Source organism: Anomalospiza imberbis, chromosome 3 (assembly GCF_031753505.1).
Source record: "Anomalospiza imberbis isolate Cuckoo-Finch-1a 21T00152 chromosome 3, ASM3175350v1, whole genome shotgun sequence".
Lineage (NCBI taxonomy): Eukaryota > Metazoa > Chordata > Aves > Passeriformes > Viduidae > Anomalospiza > Anomalospiza imberbis.
The window spans coordinates 86,022,011-86,043,917 of record NC_089683.1 but is presented as its reverse complement, the minus strand read 5'-3'; the positions used below and the strand labels follow the sequence as shown (position 1 = coordinate 86,043,917).

The window sequence follows — 21,907 nt, the reverse complement described above, 5'->3', positions numbered from 1 at the left end:
TGGGACTGACAAGGCCAGCCAGTTCAGGTTAGAATTTGCATCGTGAATTTCGCTTGAATTCTCCTGTTATTTAGTACTGACTACAAAGCCAGGGCTACTGGAACCAAGAGCTTTCATGAACTTCTGTACTTCAGTTTTTCAAAGAAGTTCTCAAACCTTACCTATGTACAAAGAAGAAGAAAAAAAGACAATGAGACCCAAGTATTTAATTTAAAAAACAAAATGCTCAGAAAACAAATAAAGATTTATTTAAAATTAACATATTAATTTTAAAAACTTTTTAAATAATTAAAAAAATAGCTTTGCAGTTCAGAGCTGCTAAATTTTTTGAGGGCTTCCAATATGCACTTCTTGATATATTTGGATATGAATACCTTGGGAGGGCCTCCCTCTCTCCCCCTCTCCTTCAATCTCATTTCCAAGTGTCACACAAAATGTTGTATGCAAGTAATCAACTTACAACCTATTGATTCATGGAGCTAACTTTGGTTTTTTTGCAATATTAACCTTACTTTCTCACTTTTCCAGTGGAGACAAGTGTGCTTTAAACTGAAAATGTGTTATGGTGGACCAGCTGGATTTACTTTCATAAAATCGTGTCAGACTCCTCTGCTGATAACGAGTATCAGAGTTCCAGGTTTCCCGTGCGGGTGCCTAGGGAACGCTGCTTCCCTGACCAAGGCCAACACCTACCCACCCGGCGCAGCTGAAAACACAAACCCAAGCCTCTCCTCTCTTCAGTCACACACAGCTGATCAAAGCTCCGGCACACAACACGTTCAAACCTCTCCTCGTTCCCACACTCTTATTTCAAAGTACTATTTGCAGCTGACATCACCCGGGCGCAGCCGCCCCCCTTCACAGAGTCTCAGAATCCCAGAATGGGTAAGTCTGGAAGCGACCACAGCGGGTCACCTGGTCCAGCCTCCCGGCTCAAGCAGGGTCATCCCAGGTAACATGGCACAGGGGTGCATCCAGACCGTTCTTGAACGTCTCCACAACCCCTCTGAGCAATCTGTGTCTGTGCCCAGTCCTTTGCCGCAGCCGCGATTCCCTCTGCCCGGGTCCGAGCGCTCCGCTCGGGCGCCGACCCCGCTTCTGCCATCCCGGCCCGGGAAGAGACGTGACACCGCTTGATTCGGCCCGGGGCGCATCCCGGCCCGGCCTAGCCCGAGGAGGCCCGGCGTGCTTGCCCTGTTCCCTGGGCACCATGACGCCCTGCGCTCCCATAACCTCAGGGTCGCTCTGCCCAGTGCGGGCAGAAAACCCCCACCCGGTACTAACCTGACCAGGTCGGTCATACAGGATCCCACCACCACAATCTCCGCAGCCATGGCGCCGGAGCAGCCCTTGGACCCTGACCCTGACCCGCCCCGGGCCCCGCCGCGGCTTTTCGGGTTACCATGGGCAACGGGCTGCCCGCGGGGACCTTCGCCCGGCGGGGCTGTCCCCGCCGAACGCCTGCTGCCACGACCGCCCCCTCCCCCTTCCCCTTCCCCTCTGTCCCGCGCCGCTCCGGCCGCGGCCGAACCGCCGCCCCACGGCCCACGCGGCGGCATGGCCCGCACAGGCACTTGCGGCGGACACCAATACTGGGCCGGTGAAGACCCCTTCGGCCCGGGTGGGAGCGGCGGCGCGCACGGTGCGCGGCGGGGCGGGGGCGCGCACGCCGTTGCCAAGCGGCGAGTTCCGGCCGCCGTAGGTAATGGCGGGGCAGGGACGGGTGGGATAGGGCGATCGAGCCGGGCAGGGAGAGCGGGAGGGAGCGAGCAACGCGACAGCCCTTCCCGGGCCAGCTGTGGGCGGAAGGGGAGCTGGCGGAGGCTGGCGTTAGCACCGCCGCTGGGGCGGGGCGGGCGTAGCGCCGCGGGTGGCGGCACCAGCTGGGGAGGGAGCGGGGCTTGGCCAGGGTCAGCCCAGAACGGGAGTGGATGGACGGAAAGTTCCCCCTGAATGTGGCGAAGAGCTTCTTTACTTTGTGGGTGACCGAGCACTGCATCAGATTGTCCAAAGAGGGTGCGGAGTCTCCATCACTGGAGAGACTCAAGAACTGCCTGGACATAATTCTGTGCCATGTGCTTCAGGATGACCCTGCCTGAGCAGGGAGGTTGGTCTAGGTGACCCGCTGTGGTCCTTTCCAGCCTTACCTATTCTGGGATTCTGGGCGTTCTTCCGTGCCAGGGCTTAGGAAACTTCGTTGTTCACCCGGGGCTCTGCAGATCCACATTGCTGATCGCATTCCATGGATGTGTTCGGGCATGGCTGCAGGAGGCGGCGGTCGTGGGTCCTTTCCCCACTCACACACAGACACAACTCCCTGCCACCCGCCCCCAAAGTGAAAACCAGCTTGCCGATGGCTACGCCAAGAGGGTTAGACAGGAGAGGTTCTGTCACGCTTCCAGGTTTCCATCACAATATTCACCTTTTCCTTTTTAAAATCTTCTCGTAATCCTCATTATGTTATGGCCGGTGGTGGAAAGACAGAGTATCTTGTATCCTGACTCTCCGGTGCCCAAAGCAGTGCCCGGGACTTCATGGTTACTGTGACGCCTGTGTAACATTATACCGAAGTCAGAGTGATAGCCAGCTGAATCTGAGAGGATTCAACTATTAGTTTGTTTGCTTCTTTCCAAGGTTTTGTTTTGGGAGGGAAACAGTCCAGTGAATTTTGTTTTTCTTAATTCCCCTGAGTTTGTTTGTGTTCAGTTTCCAGAACTGTGGGAAACTTACGCTGTAGAAAAACAATGTATATGACAACTGAAACTTAGGGAAATGGTACAAATTGTGTTCTAGTTTGTAAAGCCCTTTGTTTACAAAATAAATCGGTGAGTTTACTTGATAGCAACCCTTTAAGTATTGTGTATCTGGCTTGTTAAATAGAAGGTACTGTGATTTTAAAAAACGATGCAATAAAATACAGAAAAATGCCTAATAGTCATTTAAATCTTGTTTTGACAATATCTGCAAATTTTATTAACAGAAAGATAAGGAATCTCATTTTAAAGTTCATTTTGGGAGGTGCATCTGGTGAACTGTGATCACCAGGTGTATCACATCTCTCAATTTCATCTTCATAACACTTACAGTTCCCTTAAAATGTGTCATTATCAGAACCAATTCTGTGATCTTCATGTATAACTTCAGGATTGCTAGAAGGATACCTTATTTTTCAGCATGTTCTCATGATTTTAGAAGTTCTTAACTTCATCAGTCCAGCTGGTCCCTGCTTGAAATTACTCTTCCCTGCAGCAGGGCTGGAAGTATGTGCCCTGTTGTAATCACTCTTGTGCAAAGTGCTTAAACTAATTTTTATTAGTAGTTCAGTCTAAGCCACTGGCCTTTGCATTGAAATATATCAAGAATGGGCTTGTGTTTTCTCAGTCCCTCTGAGGAAGAATAAAGGTGAGTGGGCAGAAATTTTTAGTAGAAAAGTAGCAAACTGGAGGTAGTATCTTAAATTGCTGTAGGTGTTTGCTAAACAAACTTAGGTTGTTCCATTGTCAATTAAACAAATCATATATGAGAACACATTATGTGTTAGGGCATGGATACATAGTCTTCAGCTTCTTCACTGCCATAAAATGCAGGAGCCAGTATATTAAAGATAATTACTGTTTTTAGGAAGTCTTACTTTATTAGTCTTTCAGTTTGCCTCAGAGTGCCTAGCCTTTGCTTTATTAAGATACATTCTGGATATCTAGGACAAACATGTAATGTTGCTTCCTGCTACTCCAGTGTGAATGGCTTTCATGAGAACAGAATGTGAAATTTAATGTTGCTCCCAGTTACAGAGATGTAGTAGATTCTGCAGAATATCCATTAGTTACTAATTAATGCTTGTAAACTGAGTGTGAGAAACAACAGAAAATTGCAATTATTGCCATGAGTTGTTCACACTCTTGTTATAGAACACTTACTAATACAGCAGTCCATATGCAGCATTTTTAAGAAAGTGACTGCTGTGTGTATTAGTGTTTTTCAATTAAATGCTATTTTTAAAAATATTTTTGAATGCTGAGGATTTATGTATGAACTCTTCTGTCTCATTTATCAGTGGCAAGTTCATGTTATCTTTAGTCATTTATAGCCTTATTTTCCAAAACTACCAAGTTCAGTTAATTTTCATGTGAAGCTCTGTGCCTTAGAATGGGATCAAATACATCAACATTTTAATAGGTTGGTTACCCTTCTTTTTTCCCACTTCTCCTACCACAGTCTGTTGTTGTCCACGTACTGTAATCTTTTTGTGGTGCAATGACTTAAAATGTGTGTATGCTCAGTTTCTGCATTTCATCTAGAAAGCAACAGGTTACTTAAGTGTGCTAAATTATTGGCCTAATTGATTTAACATAAGGTCATTCAATTGCAAGCAGTTCTGAACAAGTTGTGCTTAAAATGTGTGTACATCATCTTCCTGATCTGTTACATGAAGATTAGGATGCCTTTCAACGAGTGCGGTGATACCACTGAAAGAGAAGCAGTGGTAGCTTTTAAAAGGCATCATGAGGTTCTATAAATTGCCACCTAATGAAGTAGTATAAAAGTAATACTGATTATCAGTGAGCACACTAGTGCTCTTGGAAATTGCAGGTGAGAATACTGAGAGGTATCAAACCCCTGGGCCCATTGCAGTTAATGTAAGTTCCACTGATTTCAGGGGAAGCAGAACAAGTGTGACTTGTCAATTACAGACGGACTGGGAATGCCCACAAGAAGTACTAGGCGGGGAAGTGTCAGAGTGGCCCTCAATTTTATGCCTCTTTTTCAGAGGCATAGGGCCTTAATTAAAAGCGCCTAGGACATAATTCCGGTTTTATGTTTCTACTGAATAAACAGAGTTCATTGAATGTTGCAGAGGTGGGAGGAAAATAACCACCTGTGTTTATTTTTTCTCTATAAACCTGTGTACAGTTCTGTTACTCTACAATCCTGATCTTTTGCATGCTTAGCTTTTTTTCTGTCGATGTTTGCAAAGTACACGTGAATCTACATCAAATAAGCAGATAATTTTTAAATTTTATTTTCTCCCTTTGCAGCTCAAGACAAAAGGAAGGAGGAACATAATAAAATGTCACCTGAAGTGGCCTTGAACAGAATTTCTCCAGCACTTTCACCCTTCATTTCCAGTGTGGTCAGGAATGGAAAAGTAGGACTAGATGCTACTAATTGCTTACGGATTACAGACTTGAAGTCTGGGTGAGTTCCTCATTTAAAAAGAGCACCCAACCCCTCACAGTTGTCTTTTCAGAACTGAGTTTCATTAGGTTCATGTGTTTAAGCATTTTGAACACACCTGGAGTTGACATACTAGCTACATTGTTTTTTGTCTTGCTACCATTTTGTAGTTTGGGAGACTAAATTTGTCATATTTTTGGCAATAATAATCTTGTTAAGACACTTGCATTGCTGCCACTTGATAGTGCTGGTTTTCAGCAGTGAGATAGTTACAAACACTTTTTCTGTTGTTTATCACTTGCTTAGTCAGTCTTCTCTCTATACCAAAAGTTGAAGGACAAATTTGTGTGATCTTACCTGTAGTCATGAATATGCCAAACCAGAAGAAAAAGTAACTTTTCCTTTATCTGGCCTCCCTCAAGTTCAGTACATCAAGTGGCTATAGGGCCAAGTGTTTGAAATAAGCGAAGCTGCTCCTTTTATTTTTGATTCTAGAAGCGTTCAGATTAGTTTTCAGATAGTAATAGAATTTTGGGATTTGCATATGCAAACAGACTTTGGTATATAACCTCTGTGAATAATACATGAGGAGAGAGAAATGTTTAGATGATACATGTCAGAAATTGCTTTATTCTTATAGAGTTGGGCATCTAACAGCATCTTTTTGATTCAGTTTTTTTTTGTTTTTTTTTTTTTTTTTGCTACAGGAGCTCAGAGACTGAAATTACTTTTGCTTTAGATGCACAAATCATCTTGTTTGTACAAACTACTGCTTTGTGTGTCGTTTTGAATGATAGCATAATAAAAATAACAAAAGATGGTCAGAAGCACCACAAATCACCGTTGTTTAAAATGCAGTTCTGCTGAAAACTTTGTTTAATGTGCTTCTGAAGGCTGTTTTATTATATTTTCATGAAAAGCTTTGGAGGTGCTTTTCTGGTTGTAACAATGCCTTTTCAGGAATGAGGTTTGCATTCTGGGATTAGTTTGAAAGGAACCATTCCCTCCCTGTCAGGTGCTGGGACAGAGTACAGAATTTACGTGGAGGTCGAAGAAGCCATGACTTTGTTATTAGTGGTGACTGGCTTGACATTTAGGCTTGCAAATTACATGAGACAGGCTGAGCATTTCTGCATCTGCTGCTGTCATTTCATGCTAGATCTTGCTTTCCCTTGAACTAGTCTTCTAAGAAAGCTGTGATGGGAGCTCTTCTATTTTTCCAATTGAAGTCTAAGAGAAAGGAATACAAAGAAAAGTAGAGAGAAAACACAACTATTTGTTGGGAGGTAGCTAAGGGGTTTGCTCTCTACCCACTGAATGATTATGCTGCCTGTCTTTAAAGTCAGAGATTAAAATAATAAAAAACGGTATTTTCTAGCTGACTCTTTTCACTGGTATTTTTAATAGGTGTCTAAAGTTTTTGGCCACTGATGTTGCCAAGAAGATCTCATATTTACTTTGTTAAAACCTGAGTGTTTTCCAGGAGATTATTCTTTAAAAAACTAAAAGCTGCCAGCAGCTGCACCTGTCACTCAAACTCAGTGATTCAAATTGTATAGTAACTCTGTTAATGTGGAGTTTACACACAAGTACAGCACCTGACAGATGTTGTCTCATATCTTTAAAGACCCTGGCCCTTCTAAATGCATGTGTTAGAAATACTTTTTTCCTTTTTCAGGAACATAAGCATAAACCTCATTCTTTTTGTTGAGTCTTTATTTTAGCTTGAGGTTGTTAGGAGATGGAGTCAGGATAAGCAAGATTCTTCATTTATTTCAGAATTATTTTGAAGGTTTTCTTTCTTTGGTACAACTAGTTTCTTAAAACCATTGCTGTAAACAGAATTAATTAACAATTGCTTGAAATTGCTTTGAAATGTAAATTTCATGCATGTGTTTGTAGGAAGGATTTTTGTTTGTTACAAATAAATTGTTGGTTATTTATAACAGAAAATTTTGAATTCATGTGTCAATATGGAAATACAAAATTCTCATGATTTAGTGCTTTATGCTGTCGCTGAACTGGTGAACAGTGCAAATTACTTACCATACTACGTATGAATCACAGTATAACAGAGATGTGCCTTCTATAACTCAGGATCTAGTTCAGTGGTCTTTAACCTTGATACAGGAGTTTTTTGACACTCCATAGACTGTTTCTCAGAGTCTCATGTCAGCTGATAAATAGCAAAATCCCTAACCCACAGCCCTGTTAGTAGATTTAAATTTGTTGCTTCATACTGACTGTAGAGGAAAATTTTGTAGGGCTTTGAGAGTTCAAAAATGAATTGAAGGTCATTGGTCTACTCCCCTCACCTGTGCTCACATCACGAGATGATCCAAACCCCTATATACTTTCACTTTTATTACGCTTTTTAAAAGGAAACAAAATAATGCAGACAGAATAATCAGAAGAGGCAAATGTAGGTGATATCAACATGAAGAAACAGAGCTGTGAGGCCATTGAAGTTGGACATAAATGGGAAGAAAATGAGGAGAACTGTTTTTAGAGAAATGGGATGAAGTTCAGGATATCAATTGCAAAACTCCCTTCAATTTCAACGGGTTGAAATCAGACTTTAAACTTAGAAAGTGGAACCAGGCAGGTTTAGATTAAATGTTTGAAGTTAGATAAAAAGCAGTTCTTGTTCACAAATGAGTACGACCACTTGGTAGTACCAAGTTCAGAAACTTTGCTTTTGAATAGTGATTGTACATTTATTCACACATGACAGGGGTTGTACACACACTAGTCTAGGCTGATAAAACCCCAGGCTAGCTTGAATTTATTGCAGAACATGCAAATATTTTCTGCTTTAACTACTGTGTTATGTGGAAGATTTTTAGTAATAAATATATACCATTTTACTGTAACCTTTAAAATCTTATAATAGTTAAGGTAATCATCTCAATAGCTATTTATTTTGAAAACAGAAGCATCTGTAAGCTTCTGGGGAGGAGCTATATGGTTGCTCCACTGTCACATACCATACTGTTACTCTTAGAGAAAATAGGAGTTACTGTTGTTACATCCCTTCCCTAATGAACCAGTGCTTTACAATGTATAGCAAAATAAAATGTTCGAACTGGAGTATCCATCCATTCTCATTTCTTAGATTTTAGAAACAGGATGGCTGTGGTTAGCAAGAAATGATGGTAACATACTGAACACAGTAGTACTTCTAAGACTTTGCCCACTCAGAGCCTTGGTTTTGACATTCTCAGAAGTGGAAAGTATTTCCTTTCTGTTTCACCAGTAGAAGATCGAGTACCAGATTTTAGCCTATCACATCAGTTGATTTTGATTTGTAAACGGCAAGCATATTAAGCCTTTAATCATTTGAAAAGTCAATCCATATGTCAGTTTTAGTAAGGAAGTTGTTTTGCACTTATTCTGACTTATTGCTGAGATTGACAACTTTTGTTGTGTTTTATAAACTGTATTAAAGAGCTGATGTTAGATGTATGAAGTATGATGATATGTTAATTTGCTTTGCTTTCAAGTGTGGGAGGGAAATATGTCATAGTAAGGAAATCCTATTGTTTTGCAGTCTTTGAGTATGTAAATGTTTTATAATAATATGTTACAGTTTCATAATGTCTGTGTGTTTTACAAACTTATTAGACAGTACCAGTCTCATAAGACACATATATTTACATCTATGATTAGGATATTCAGAACCAAGTACTATTTATAGAATTTATATGGCCTCTGTTGATGCAGACCCCTGAATGGAGCTCAGTAATATGGCATAACAGAAAAGAAAGAGACTCCACAACGGAAATACTAATAAAAGGTTAGGTGACCAACTTTTCTTGTAAATAGGGCCCCCAGTGAACAAAAGTAGAACTGGGGCATAGGGTCATGTCTGAAATATAGCACCTTAAGCAGCATTGATTCTGGTGATAAGAAAACCCTGGCAGGCGTCTCTGTTGCATTGATAAAAGACATTCTTCAAGATGACAGAGTGGATGAAAGCATATTTAACTCTTGCATAGGATATTACTTTGTTCTAGACCCAAAGAAAATACTGCTGCCACTTGAGTCAATGACATTTATTGTATCATTCAGTCAATCTCTACTAGTGTCTCTTTGAAATACTGACCCATCTTAATTAGATATTATAATCTACTCATAACCAACTGAATTGTGGCTGAGGCATTTTTCTTAGCATTTACACATATAATCATGGGAAAGATGTTGAATAGGGAAAAGTGATTATTATGTAGATTTAGAAATAGAGGATATTTTCCTATGTGAAGGGTGTTTAATTGTTGTATAATGTAGAAACCAGTTATTTAAGAGACTGCTGCTTTTCCTATGGTGCATTACAAGAGTGAAAGACATAGTTGTGGTGGTCATTGCCTTTGAGAACTCTTTTTTCCCCTACAGCTGTTTATCAGGGCCCATGCTTGAGCTTCAAATTATGCTGCAAGCCTGTTCTTCTTACTCAACAAACTTGATTTTGTTTTTTTTAATTACTTTGATGTGTTTCACCAGGCAAAATTTCAAAATTAATTTAAAGCTGCATATATTAAGATTCTATTTTTTTAGATATCCACTCATAGCAAAATTTAAAATTTCATACTTTCATACTTATTCCATATTTATGAGAAGATTAACTGTGGAATTTTTATGTAAGTGGTTGTAGTAAACCATATTAATATTTTGTTCTTTTTGATTGTCTTATTCACTATTTGTTTCTGCCTCTCTGCTTGATATTGAGCTATGTGTGCAAGTAGTTATGTTCCTGAAAGAAACCTATATGAAGAGTGGTCAAAAGAATGTAATTCTTTCTGGAGTAAATTTCAACATAAAAATTTATTATCAAGCTGTGATAAGGTATTTATAACTTTATTGCCCTGCTTCCTAGGAAGCAGTGATGATTTACTTTTTTTCTGTTATCAAGTAGACTGCATTATGCTTTGGTATTTCCCTTTCTTTTAGGCATTTCCCTTTTTAAAGTAAATGTGCATTTTTATGTGCATATTTTGTGAAATAATGTTGATTTTAGCTGTGAAATACTATTATAGTACTGTAGCACTTATTTAAAGCTTTGCCTTGGTCTTTCGCTTTTGATTAATTTGAAATGAAAGATTCTACTTCAGTTACTTGAGGAAGGTTCATAGCCATCATTCACGTTGGTGTCTGTAGGTAATTTTTTAAACGTGTTTGTTTTGTTTATGTATAAAGTTTAATGAATCTGACTCTTCTGAACACAAGTGCTGTGAAAACCTCTTTCAAAAAATAGCTATGTTTTTTGTAAAATGTGTGCTTGAAAGGATGTGGCAGTTTCTAAGAGGTGTGGTCTTATGAGTCCTTTACTGCTGTATTGGATAAGTCGTGAACTGTTACCTTTTCACAAAGTAGGTTATTTCATTCCAGGTTCTGATGCCAAATACAGTTCTTCACTGCAGAGCATCTTACCACTAGAAGTTTATCTCTCAAGTAAAAGACTGAAGTTCTGATGGGACAGTTTGAGAGAGCTGTGGAGCAGCACTTGGAACTTTGAACAGCAGTTTTTCTGTGCTGTTAAAAAAGACTTGACTGTCTCCAAGGTTGCACTCTCCTGCATTTGTTTCTAAATGATGGAAAAAACAAAGGCAAAATGTCTGTCTGGTAAAAGGTCAAAGTGTAGGGCATACATTTGGCAATGGTTTTATAAATAATCTCCACAATGTTTGGCATTCTTTTTACACCAGTTTTAAACAAGGTGCTTGAAATTGGTCAGAATAAAAAAAGTTTGTGTTTGTCAGTTTCAAGTGCTATGAGGAAAGAAAGGATTTTAAAAAGTAAAGGTATCACTAGATAATTGCAGTAACTTGGAGTCTCATTGAAAAGACTATATACATTTTCCTGAGATTATTTTCAGTTTAAATACAGCACAATATGTCTTTGCTGGTATTTTTAGATGGGGACAGTGAATAACTTGCTCTTTTTGGCCTTGCAGAAGGTAAATGTGGTGTTTATCACAATTATCATTTAATAAAAATGAGAATAAACTATTTGATACAACTGTTTCTTTTCTGTGTAAAGAGAGCATCATATGATGTGGTACCAATAGTGTGCCAAATGCTGTTGGAAAGGTGTACCTTAACAAGATGTTTAAATGTGGTTTTGGTATCCATATGTTGGGAATTCATTGAATGTTTCTTGAAAATGGGGCTTGTGTTAGTGTAGGTCTATGCCCAGGTCTTTCTGTTGTAACAGATGCCTGTTATATCTTTGCATTTTGCATCACTACAGGGGAAAAAATTCCTAAGACTTTATTTTTTGTTATAAAGACAACTAAATTCTAATGTTTGGTATTCAGACCAATTTCTTCACTTCCAAATACTTGCATTTGTTTAATATGAATTGAACAGATCTCTAGCATGCCATGTGTCTTGGATGCATATTGCATTTCACCAGAAGGTAAGAACAACTCACTTTTTTTTTTTTTCCCCATCCCATTAGTAAAGAAGAATACTTTCCTGGATAGGTGGTCAGTAAATTCCTCCAGTCTTACACATGCGGTTATTCGTTGTAGGCATGATTCTCTCATATGCTTGCATGTATATGTGGCATAACATTAAAAAGCTAAGGTACACTTGTGATGAAACCAAAGCAAAATAATATGAATTTTTGTTTTAGCTTTTCTGTTGCAGACATTGTCTGATGAGATTAGGGACTTTAAAAGCATAGGAGGTGATCAGAGGCTTTATCCTGACAGACCAGTATGCAACAGTGTTGAAGAATGATCTTCAGTGTGCAGAATAAGAATGAATTATGAAATGTAATAATTATTTTTAATCTGTTTCTTGATATACAATCTTAGGCATTTACATGGCATTGCACTGCCAGTGTAGACATTCTTTGAAACAGCTCTTGTCTAACTGAAAGTGAGCATCTCAAAAGAATAATTAAGAGCTGTATGTGTAAACTAACAGAGTTCAGTTTGCTCTTGATGTTGATGTCTTTATTGAAGATACTAAGTTCAGTCCATGAGATGTAAGTAAGCCTCCTAACTGATCCAGAAAAAAGTAAAAGGCAATAAAAGGTAATGTGCTTATTTTGTCTTTCCTGAGAGAAAGGAATTTGTGTCTGAGGCAAACCACACCACAGTGTAGGCCACAGGTTCTTTTCTCTGTAATCTGTTGTATATGACTGAAAGAATAAAAATAGACCATTGGGACTGAATATTTTTATTATTGTACAGTTAAAGAATTGCAGTGATAAAACTGAGTTAATTAGGGCAAATTGCAGAATTTCATTATAGGAAAGATACCAAAGAAAATGCCCTCTAAGCTTACATTGCCTAAAAAACCTGACCCCAGATTCCTGTGCATCACTGTATGCATCACTGAAATAATATTTTTAAACCAAAAATATGACTTAATAACGTCTGTTCTGTTTGGATGGTCAGTTCTTTTTTCACTTGAAAAGCCTGATTCGATTGGTCTTGTTTCTAGTTAGGGCTACCAGTAGCCTTTTAAAATGTCTCCCAGTTTATATTATTTATTTCTCTCTTTTCTACTCCTTCCTTTAGAATGTTGGTTTCAGTCTCTTCAGTAAAAGTTGATAGGTTTTTCATGCATTTCAACCATGGATTTTTTTTTTGGGGTGGGGAGGGGGTGAGTAATACATAGTTTCATGTTCTTTGTTAAGAATTCTTCTGTACTGAGAATTTTTTGAACTAATAGATGGTGATTATCTGTCCTGTTTTCCAGGCTGCCATAAGTGTTAGTCATAAGCCTTAAATTAAGCCCTATAAAAGTGATATGGTTTCAGGCCAACTGCAAACAGGCAATGAAGACATTTAGAAGGAATAATTTCCTCAGAGATTTCTAGTGGTGTAGTGTCTTCTGTGTATATGACTTCCATTGTTTTAGTTTTAACCTGTTGTGCATAGGCAAAATTCAGTTTTATTAGATAGATGCAGAAAGGGGGAGAACTTAGGGGTGTAGGAGAGGTGTTAGAAATGGCATAAAGGCAGGTCAAGGCATCTGTGGTGGGCTGGGGACTCAAACTTACAAGAACTTAGGGTAGACTGGACCCTTTTTTCAATGGGATCTAAAAGGTGACTGTGCTTTTAAATAATCTTGTCATTGCTGGAGGTCCTATGAGGTTTTCTGTTCCTGTGAGGCTGATAAGAGGTGAGCCAAGCCTAGCTCCTGCTGTGATACTGGGAGAAAACAAGAGCTGGACAGTGAGGGCAAGGACAAGCATTTGAAGGGAAGAAGAGGATTTTTTTGACTGTCATCAAGAGAAATGTACATGGAACCCCTTTCTTTAGGTATAGTTAGATGGGACCATGGGGAGAGTGATGCTTAATCTTATGTTTTATGGTGTCATCTTGAAAACAACATTAGCACTGCTGAGGTGGCTGTGAACTGTGAGAATTAATGTGAGAATGAGAAATTAGAAAAAGAAAAGGTGAGCTGAGGGGTTCTAGAGTGAGGCTTTTGGAGAAAATATAACATGCAGCGATGTGGGGCTTGCTTTCTGCAGGTGCAGTTCTATGGGGTGGTCTGTTGTAATTTTACCTGTGAATTTCCTTTGCCTTTTGATCTTTTTAGTCTACTACATATCTTTATTGTTGTAATTGATATAAAATAATGCTAGAAATAGGAGAACTACTGATATTTTTATTCAGGTGTTGCCTTTGTGGCTTTGTGCTGTGTCTCTGGTCTTGTAATATTTTATATTAATATCCTTAATCTGAAGTTGCCCTTTTGAATATGTGTGGGACTGCAAACTATGGATTTATGTTCCAAATGTGGCGATCTTTGCTTGACCTAACTTCCATATCCAAAGAAATGAATTCATTGTCATATTAAAATAAATTTCTCCTGAGAGTCTATAAATTAGGAAATCAATTAATATAGGCATTTGTGACCAAAAAATCTGAAAGTCTGCAATTAGAAGAAAACTTTGAAAGGGAAATGCAGAAGACATAGAATCATTGGATCCCTCCTAATATCCATAGAATCATAGAATGGTTTGGGTTGGAAGGGACCTTGAAGATCATATAGTTCTAACTCCCCATCCCCATCTCCACAGTAAAAGGGATGACACACATTATTGTTTATTTAGTTTGTTAAAGGGAGAAAATATATAAACATGGGATATTATTTTAGTCCTTGAGGTTTTTCCCTGATACCAGTTAACTGCATTTTCCAATAAAATGAAATAAATTGCTTAGAAAATGGATAGGGAGTCTTTATGGCTACTATAGCCAATATTGTGAGCAATGCTATGTGGCTTATTAAAGCTGATGTTTATAATAGCTCAGCTTTTATGATGTGCTGTATGAGTATGCTTTTTCTGTGAACACTAAAAGGATATGAAACTCCAGCTGATTGACTGTAATTTCATACTTGGTGAAGAATGGTTCTCTTTTAGAGTAATCTAAAAGTAAAAATGTTCCCTGTCTGATTTTATTTTTCTTTCTCCAGAAATGGAGTTCACATTAGTGAACAGTAGAAATAAAACATGTGACACGTTATTAGGTTGTAGCTCATTGCAAAGTAATAGATAATTGAATGGCAGCTGTGAAAAGCTGAAACATGGTTTGAATCTGTCAGGAGGGGAGGGAGATGAAGTAAATCCAAAGGATGCATCTGCCACTCCCTCATACTCTTCACTAAAAATTTGCTTATGAGTTCCAAGAATTTGGGACAGCTGGTCTTACAATATAATGAAGGAGTGCATTTCCTTGTGTGAACATGTGACAGTTTATGATACTGCAAATTCACTAGTTTATTTTCCTAAACATACTATACTAGAGTGTTTGTTATTAGTGTTGGCCCATCACAATTGTCTTTATTTCTGTTCAATTTTTGATCATTCCCTCATTAAAATTTCCATTTTCTGTTTCTATTTCATTCTTTTGAGGTGTATGTGCGCCATGTGTAGTCTTTAAAAAGAATTACATGAAATTACCAGAGTATAAAAGATCTTGCTTACAAAGGAAATCAGTTTGATTTTCAATGTTTCTAAAGCATGTTTGTAAAATAAGTTTTGTTGAAAATTTTGTCAATGCTTAATTATTTTTCTTAATTAGTATCATCATTAGCTCCCTGAGACCCAGTAATAATGATCTCCCACCCCAAACTGCAGAGATTTTATGAAGGGTAAGTTCTGAGATTATTTCAGAGCTGTTCTTTCAAGTCCACTTGCAAGTACAGTAGATGTAGTACTTCACGTTTATTTTGTGATAGCACCTTCCAACCTGTCCTGCTATGGTGACTGGAAAAGAGCTGTTCTAAACCCAGCCTAACTAGGCTTACTGGGCTCCCCAAACAGGGAGTTTGGGGCTAAAAATATACCAGAATCATGTGGAGTCTCCCTCCAGCAGAGGCACCTGTTTTGCTAAAGTTGTGCTTTGGCCACTGCAGAACTGCTGCCACAAGACTCAGGCAGCTCTGAAGGAGATTTGTAGTTCTAGAAGTCCCAGAGCTCTTCCCACCTGTAACATCTGCTTTGGCAATGCAGATGCAATCACTCACATTTAAAAAAAATCTACATTTTCTGTTAATATACAAGTGCTGTATTTGTTTTCCTAAGATAGGCATAAGATACTCTTATGTAGTGTTTCTAGTGAAAGCAGGTTGCTGGCAGCTGAATTGATTTTAAATAGTTATTTGAACTTTACTTTTAAAAAATACAAATATTTCTATAGGTGCAGAAGGGAAGTAAGGGGTTGTTTTCCTAGTATATATGTTTTGCCTCACATCCCACTGCTCTCTAGAAGTTCCAGTTAGTGCAATGAACTTCGTACAAGAAAACATAAACATATGTAAAGGAAAATCAGCATTTACAGTAGATGAAGGTTTTATTGAGGATAAGTTGGTATATCTGGAGGCACTTTGGAATTTCCCAGATCATAACTGTTTTTTGAAATGCTGTTGCAATTATGGAATATCACCTATACTATCAGGATGCAAAAACATCGTCATAATCTTTATTACAATGCCTGAAGTAGTCTGTCTATAGTTTAATTTTATACTAAGTTTGAAGAAACTGGATAGGGTACAAATGAGTTTTCTGAAAACAGTGGGTTTCTCTACTGGGAAGTTTTTTGAATAATTAACAGTTGACTTTCTGATTTTAATATTTTAATTAAGAGATGCTTTTAAGTAATGATTAAATGTAACTTTGTTTTAATTTCCCAAAAGCAATGGTGTGAGTCTTTTAAGAGCAAGTACCTCTCTCTCCAGTATGCATAATACATATGTCTTTATAAATAAGGGAAACAGAGGGAGGAAGTTGGTTGACTAGGCCATCTCTCCCATTTCAAATTTTGCCTGGTTGACAGAATTTTAGTTGGATCTGTTTGTTTTCAGGAGCAGCTGCTTAATACTCTAAATACTGTGTAGGAGCCTGTAAAGCTTTGTGCAATGCTGCGGGGAGCTACCACCTGATACAGGGTTTGGTTATCAGTGTCAATGCTCTAAAATGTGATTTTCACCATTTTTCTGTTTCCTGATCTTGCAGAAAACCTGTCACCTGCTGGCCTTCCTTTTATTCACCTCCATCCTCCACACACTTTAATTATTCTTAATGCCTCTGTACATGGCATACCCATCTGTTGTGAGTTCTGCAATTAAGCCTTAATTAAATGAGATTAAATACTCTGTCTTCAAGGAACACTGGAGCAGATTTCCCTCTACAAAAATTGGAGGAAATAAAATCTGAAGGCATCGACAAAGGCTGTTCTACTAGATTTGAACGTTGAGGTGCCTTTCTTAGAAAATGCCATGGAAGAGTTTTGGGTGGAATTTTGAGTTTGCTGCCTCTTATTAGTAACAAACAATCAACCTGTCTTTGCCTCTGAACTGCATTTGACTCTTGCTGGCAAAACCTTCAGCCTCTGGAACTCTGATTGAACTGTGTCTCATAATTCCTAAAATAATATTCTTTCTTAGCCTCTTGTATTATGAAATTAACTTGACCTCCTTCTCCCATAACAGTATCTTTATACGACACATACAGGAACAGTTGGAAACATATCGTAGGTATAGTGGGAGGGGTTGGGATTACAGCCAGTGGTCAGAACTGACTTTGTGGAGTTGCTTATTATTTGTGTGTGTGTGCGTGTGTTGGTTTTTAGCTGTGTTCTCCATTGAGGTGTCTCTAACACAGTGTGAAGCTTTTTTGGCTTTTACACCAAGAGTCTGGTGAACAAAAAATAGTTGTCTGTTTTCCAATGAAGTACTGATCCTCAAGAACAGTGAGTGTAGCAGCCTAAGCATCATGAGATTAAGGAAGCTTTTGCATCTCTGACTATTCAGGTTAGGCAGTGTCAATATTAAATTCCTGAAATTATAGAGGCTAAAATTCTTAGTCTAATTTTACTTTGCTATTGTACAACAAAATTCACTGATGATTTGTCTTCTGATAGTAAAGGCAATAAAGCTTCTGTGTGATCTATGAAGGAAGAATGACGAAATGCATTGCATACATTTTAATCAGTAAATATGATAGTCATCATATAAATCTTATGTGACTATTTGGGCTTACACCTGTACCACAAATCAAAGAAAGAAGAAATAAAATTACTCATTTTCCTATACAGCTACTGGACTTCTATTGGCAGTTCTGAATGTTTGCTATAGTTTTATATGGTTCTAAGCAAGAGATTTTAGGAGTGGCATAAAAAACAAGCCTCTGACTGGAATTTTGGGATATAAAATAATGGGTTCAGAGAGAGGTCTTGGTGGGTTTGGAGAGAGGTCTTGATGGGTTTGGTTTTTTGTGGTTTTTTTTTTTAAGTTTTTGGATCTAACCATCGATCTGCTTACTTTCATGATTAAGGCAATAAACACTGGTGCTTTTTTTTTTTCATTCTAATCCCTTCAGTTGTCACAGAACATAATTTTGGATAAGATCTTACCAGACTCCAAATAACTTAAAACTGCTTCTCTTAGGAATGCTTTCAAGTGATGGTTTTAGAAAACTAGCTGATGAGAAGATGGTTTTGAAATCTAGGGTTATCAGAGTCCTCCATATCATTGTGGTTTCAATCCTGTAAAATATCAAACCTGGGGGGTTTTTTAGCTTAAACAAAACAGAAGAATTGTCAATTCAACAAAATACTCACAAATACACTGGTATAAGATGAAACCTTGCTGTTAAACTCAAGTAGAACTGCATTCTTAGCCTTCTTAAAGGCTTTTAGGATACGCTGATCCATTTAGCAGAAAAATACATTGTACTATGCCTGTTGTTACAGACTGAGGACTTATTCCGAGCAGCAAAACTGAGTAGCTTTCCTGGTTTGTAGTGTTATTATTGTTGTTGTTGTTTTGTTTGGATAATCTTTTTTATTTCCTTTTGTGACTGGTAAAGAACTCTGAACACTTATAACTAAGCATCTGGTGCTGACAGTGACTTTGAATAAGAACGGGTTTAGTTTACGTGTATTGTATTAACTGTGAAAGAAACCTTTTCCCAGTAGTCACAGACAAGCTATAAGGTGCATCAAACACTCAATGAAGGAATGTTCTACTTGTCTCCTACTTGGAATAATTACTTAATAAGAATGTAATGTATCTCAATTTGAGTTTAATCTGCTGTATCTGCTCAAGGATCTTAGCTAAAATCTGCTGTGAAAGGTAACAAGCTGTATTCAGCTGTAGTTGCTGCATACTCAGTTCCATCTACCAATTTCCAGCCATATGTCTCAGCACAGCCCCTTTGAATAGGGCAATATGATTTTAAGTAATACACTTAACAATATTCCTTGGTCCCGGAAACTTTTCGAGTTGATGATTCTTTGATGTTTTAGTAGGGAAACCATTGTGGGAGATCTTGTGGTGTAGCATTAATCATCTTGCAAAGACTAAGATGTATCACTGCTCTGAGCATCAGAGCATTAATCCCTGCTTCAGTGGCTTTCTTATATAAAATATTGATATTACTTAGATTAATAAATGCAAAGCAGTGTATAAATAAAGAGGGAGATAGCACACCCATATATTATGAGATAGAGTCAGCTTATGATATTAATTTTCAACACCAGGTATTATTGTTCTATATGTCAATTCCCTGTAAAGAAAGGACAACAAATAATCTTCAAAAGACTTAGTTACAAGTCATTAATTTTCAAGTGTTATTTTTGTGTGGACCACATTAAGGAAAAGGATCACATTTCCAAAAAACTCTTACATTTTGGACAAGACAGAGGTCATGTTTCAGGGTCAGACATGAATCTAATTTTAAGAGGTTCTAAGTGTTAAGGAAATTCAAGCAGGAGATAATGTCCATAGTCAGGCCATTACATGGGGCTTTCTGTTGAAATGAGGTCATGCATAAACTCCTACATGTACCAAAGTTTTGGTTTGCCTTACGAGTTTTGTTTTTTTGCTGTTTATTCTAAAAAGAAACTGCCTCCTTTCAAATGGATGTATATAATATTTCTGCTTGGTTGCTCAGCCTATTGCAGTTATTGAAGTCTCTTGTGCAGCCCAGCCAGAGCAATCTGGGGGAAAAAATGTTAATACTGTCACTTTCTATCATTTCTAGACCAATAAAATTAAAAACATCTCTAGTGCAGTATAATAATATAGGAAAAGCACTTAGTATTGCTTTTAGGGACATTTACCATTAAATAAAGGTTTTATTTTAATGTTAAAGAATATTATACTTTCTGTAAGTATTTCCAAATGGCCCATTGTGCTAAAAGAAAAGATTGTAGGGTATTTGCAGGATCAGAAATTTTTGTGTCTGTTGAAAAGCTAACAACAGTGTAATTTTGATGGTATTTGAGAAATGTCTCAGACTGTGACCTGTGATACTTTGAAAGAAATTTTCATTAAATGTTAAATGATGTTGCAGAGATATTTTAGAACTTGAAAAGGGTTTTTTATGGTGTTATGGTGCACCTTTTTTTTTTTTTTTTTTTGTATTCTTCCTAGAATTGACCTTATACCTGTTGTAAGCCATAAAAATTATTTGGAAGGAGCTGTTAATGTCTGTATTGCTGTTAAATTCATCCACAGCCATTAAAACACCCTAACAGTGGACACTCTCATTTTGCTGTTCCCACCTATTAAAAAAGTGCATCTTGGAAAATAATTATATAAATTATAAAATATCTTTCTGCATGAGGGATCCAATATTTTGTATTCTTAAGTTGATTTTACTCCCAATGAGGCTGGTGATGCTCACTTTTTCTGATAAGCCCTACCTAGATGAAATTTAAAGATAAATAGTGCAACCATTAAATCAAAATATATTTCAGCTTTGGTCCTTTTGTACAACATGCTGTATTCCCCTTCACATTTGCATCATCAGCAGGTTTCACAAAGCATCATTTCTTTTCCATCATCAGTCTTTCAATAAAATGTGAAGTATTATTCCAGCTGAAAAAAAAACGAGTCAGGTCATTCTTCCTGAATGAAGCAAGATGAGAAGTAATCCTTTTTTGAAACTTGCTTTCCATTCAACTCTGCACATACCTGATAGTAGATAATTTATATCTAAATTATGTCTTCCTAGATTGCTTCGATCGTGCTCTCACAAGATGTTGCAAAAACCTTTCTAAGGCAAAGACAGGACAAGATAGATGTGTTTCTTCCTTTTGATTTGAAAGGACAGATATCTAATTTCTTTAGTGATACTGAAAAAATATAGTGTATTCTTGCTGAATCAGTGTAGGTTGTTAACTGCATGTGGTTCTTAATTGTATCTGCCTTAGATTCTAGCTGCACATTAATGGTTTGCTTATGTTTTCTAGTATTTTTGTGGAAACTCCATTTAAGTTAATTAATCTGTATTTTCATGGTTGCTTCTTTTTGAGGAAGCTACATGCAGGCACAAATTTGACTGTAGTAAATGTAGTTCACTGAATATAAACAGTCTCAAGTTAGTGCATATGGTTTCCATAACTTACAAGTGGAAAGAGCAAAAGAGACTGTAGAGCCAGGACCTGAGAGAAATGGCTCTCTGAACCGTTTTGAGTATGTGAGTGAGAATTAAGATTGTTCCATTTGCCCTGATGCCTCTTGTGCAGTGGGAGAGATAGAGCTGCAGGAGTTAGGATGTTGTTTCTGACAAGGTAGGATCAGAATTTTGGACAATTTTCTGGCCTACACATCTTGCTGCTTTTGGCTGTGTGTATAGCCCAGTAAATGTAGGTTTTGTTTCAATATGTTGTCAGTGGTGTGTATTAGAGCTCTACCAGTGATCTGATATATGTTTAGTCAAATTATTTTACCTTTGTCTACCCTTCTTGTCATTCACTGTTTTTCCTAGAGTTGACCAGTGTGGCTTTGATTTTTAAGTGGCTTGCAACAATTGTGTTGGAGGTATGAACAGTTCTCAGTTATGTTAGTCTGGTGAGAAGATTCAGGGCTATCAAGATCCCTAGAAACATAAAAGCAATGAACTTCTAGGGCTTCCAGTGTTTTTGCTCCTGGTATTCATCATAGGCCCAGCAGCCCACAGCAGAGAGACCATTCCTGCTTGTGAAACAATGTATGTCCCTGTTTCTTCTTTTGCAGCTGAGATTTTGAGATTTTTTATTTGCGAATTTTGGTCTATGACTATCAAAGCTATCAACTAAAGAGTTGATCTTCTCTGGCCTAAGCACTAAACAGTTTTCCAGTGTCTTCTCTATTCATGAAATGCTCACTTACCGCCATGAGGCCTGGCTGCTGTTCAGTGCTCCAGATAAACAGGAGAGTCACAGACCAAAAAGATAACATGCTCAGTTGTTATAGCCTCAGGTAGCTGATTCTGAAACCTG

General features: G+C 38.1%; 2 protein-coding genes across 8 annotated transcripts in view; one reads left to right on the top strand and one right to left on the bottom strand.

Annotated features, from left to right (window-relative positions):
* The window catches only part of RBKS (ribokinase), a 72,816-nt gene extending 71,242 nt beyond the window's left edge, over positions 1-1,574 (bottom strand). Inside the window, exon 1 of the mRNA XM_068185530.1 lies at positions 1,285-1,574. Coding sequence (XP_068041631.1) covers positions 1,285-1,559 — 275 coding nt within the window. The 5' untranslated portion in view covers positions 1,560-1,574. The remainder of the gene's footprint in view (positions 1-1,284) is intronic.
* A 20-nt stretch (positions 1,575-1,594) lies between these two features.
* Positions 1,595-21,907, top strand: part of BABAM2 (BRISC and BRCA1 A complex member 2) — a 190,485-nt gene continuing 170,172 nt past the window's right edge. For 5 of the 7 annotated variants that reach the window (XR_010997523.1, XR_010997522.1, XR_010997521.1 and 2 more), the window contains exons 1-2: positions 1,595-1,702; positions 5,037-5,196. Coding sequence is in view for 3 of the 7 variants with exons in the window: in XM_068185527.1 (XP_068041628.1) it covers positions 5,069-5,196 (128 nt within the window). In the remaining 4 variants the exon portion in view is untranslated. The remainder of the gene's footprint in view (positions 1,703-5,036; positions 5,197-21,907) is intronic. The other 2 variants (XM_068185526.1, XM_068185525.1) reach the window with 2 other exon arrangements.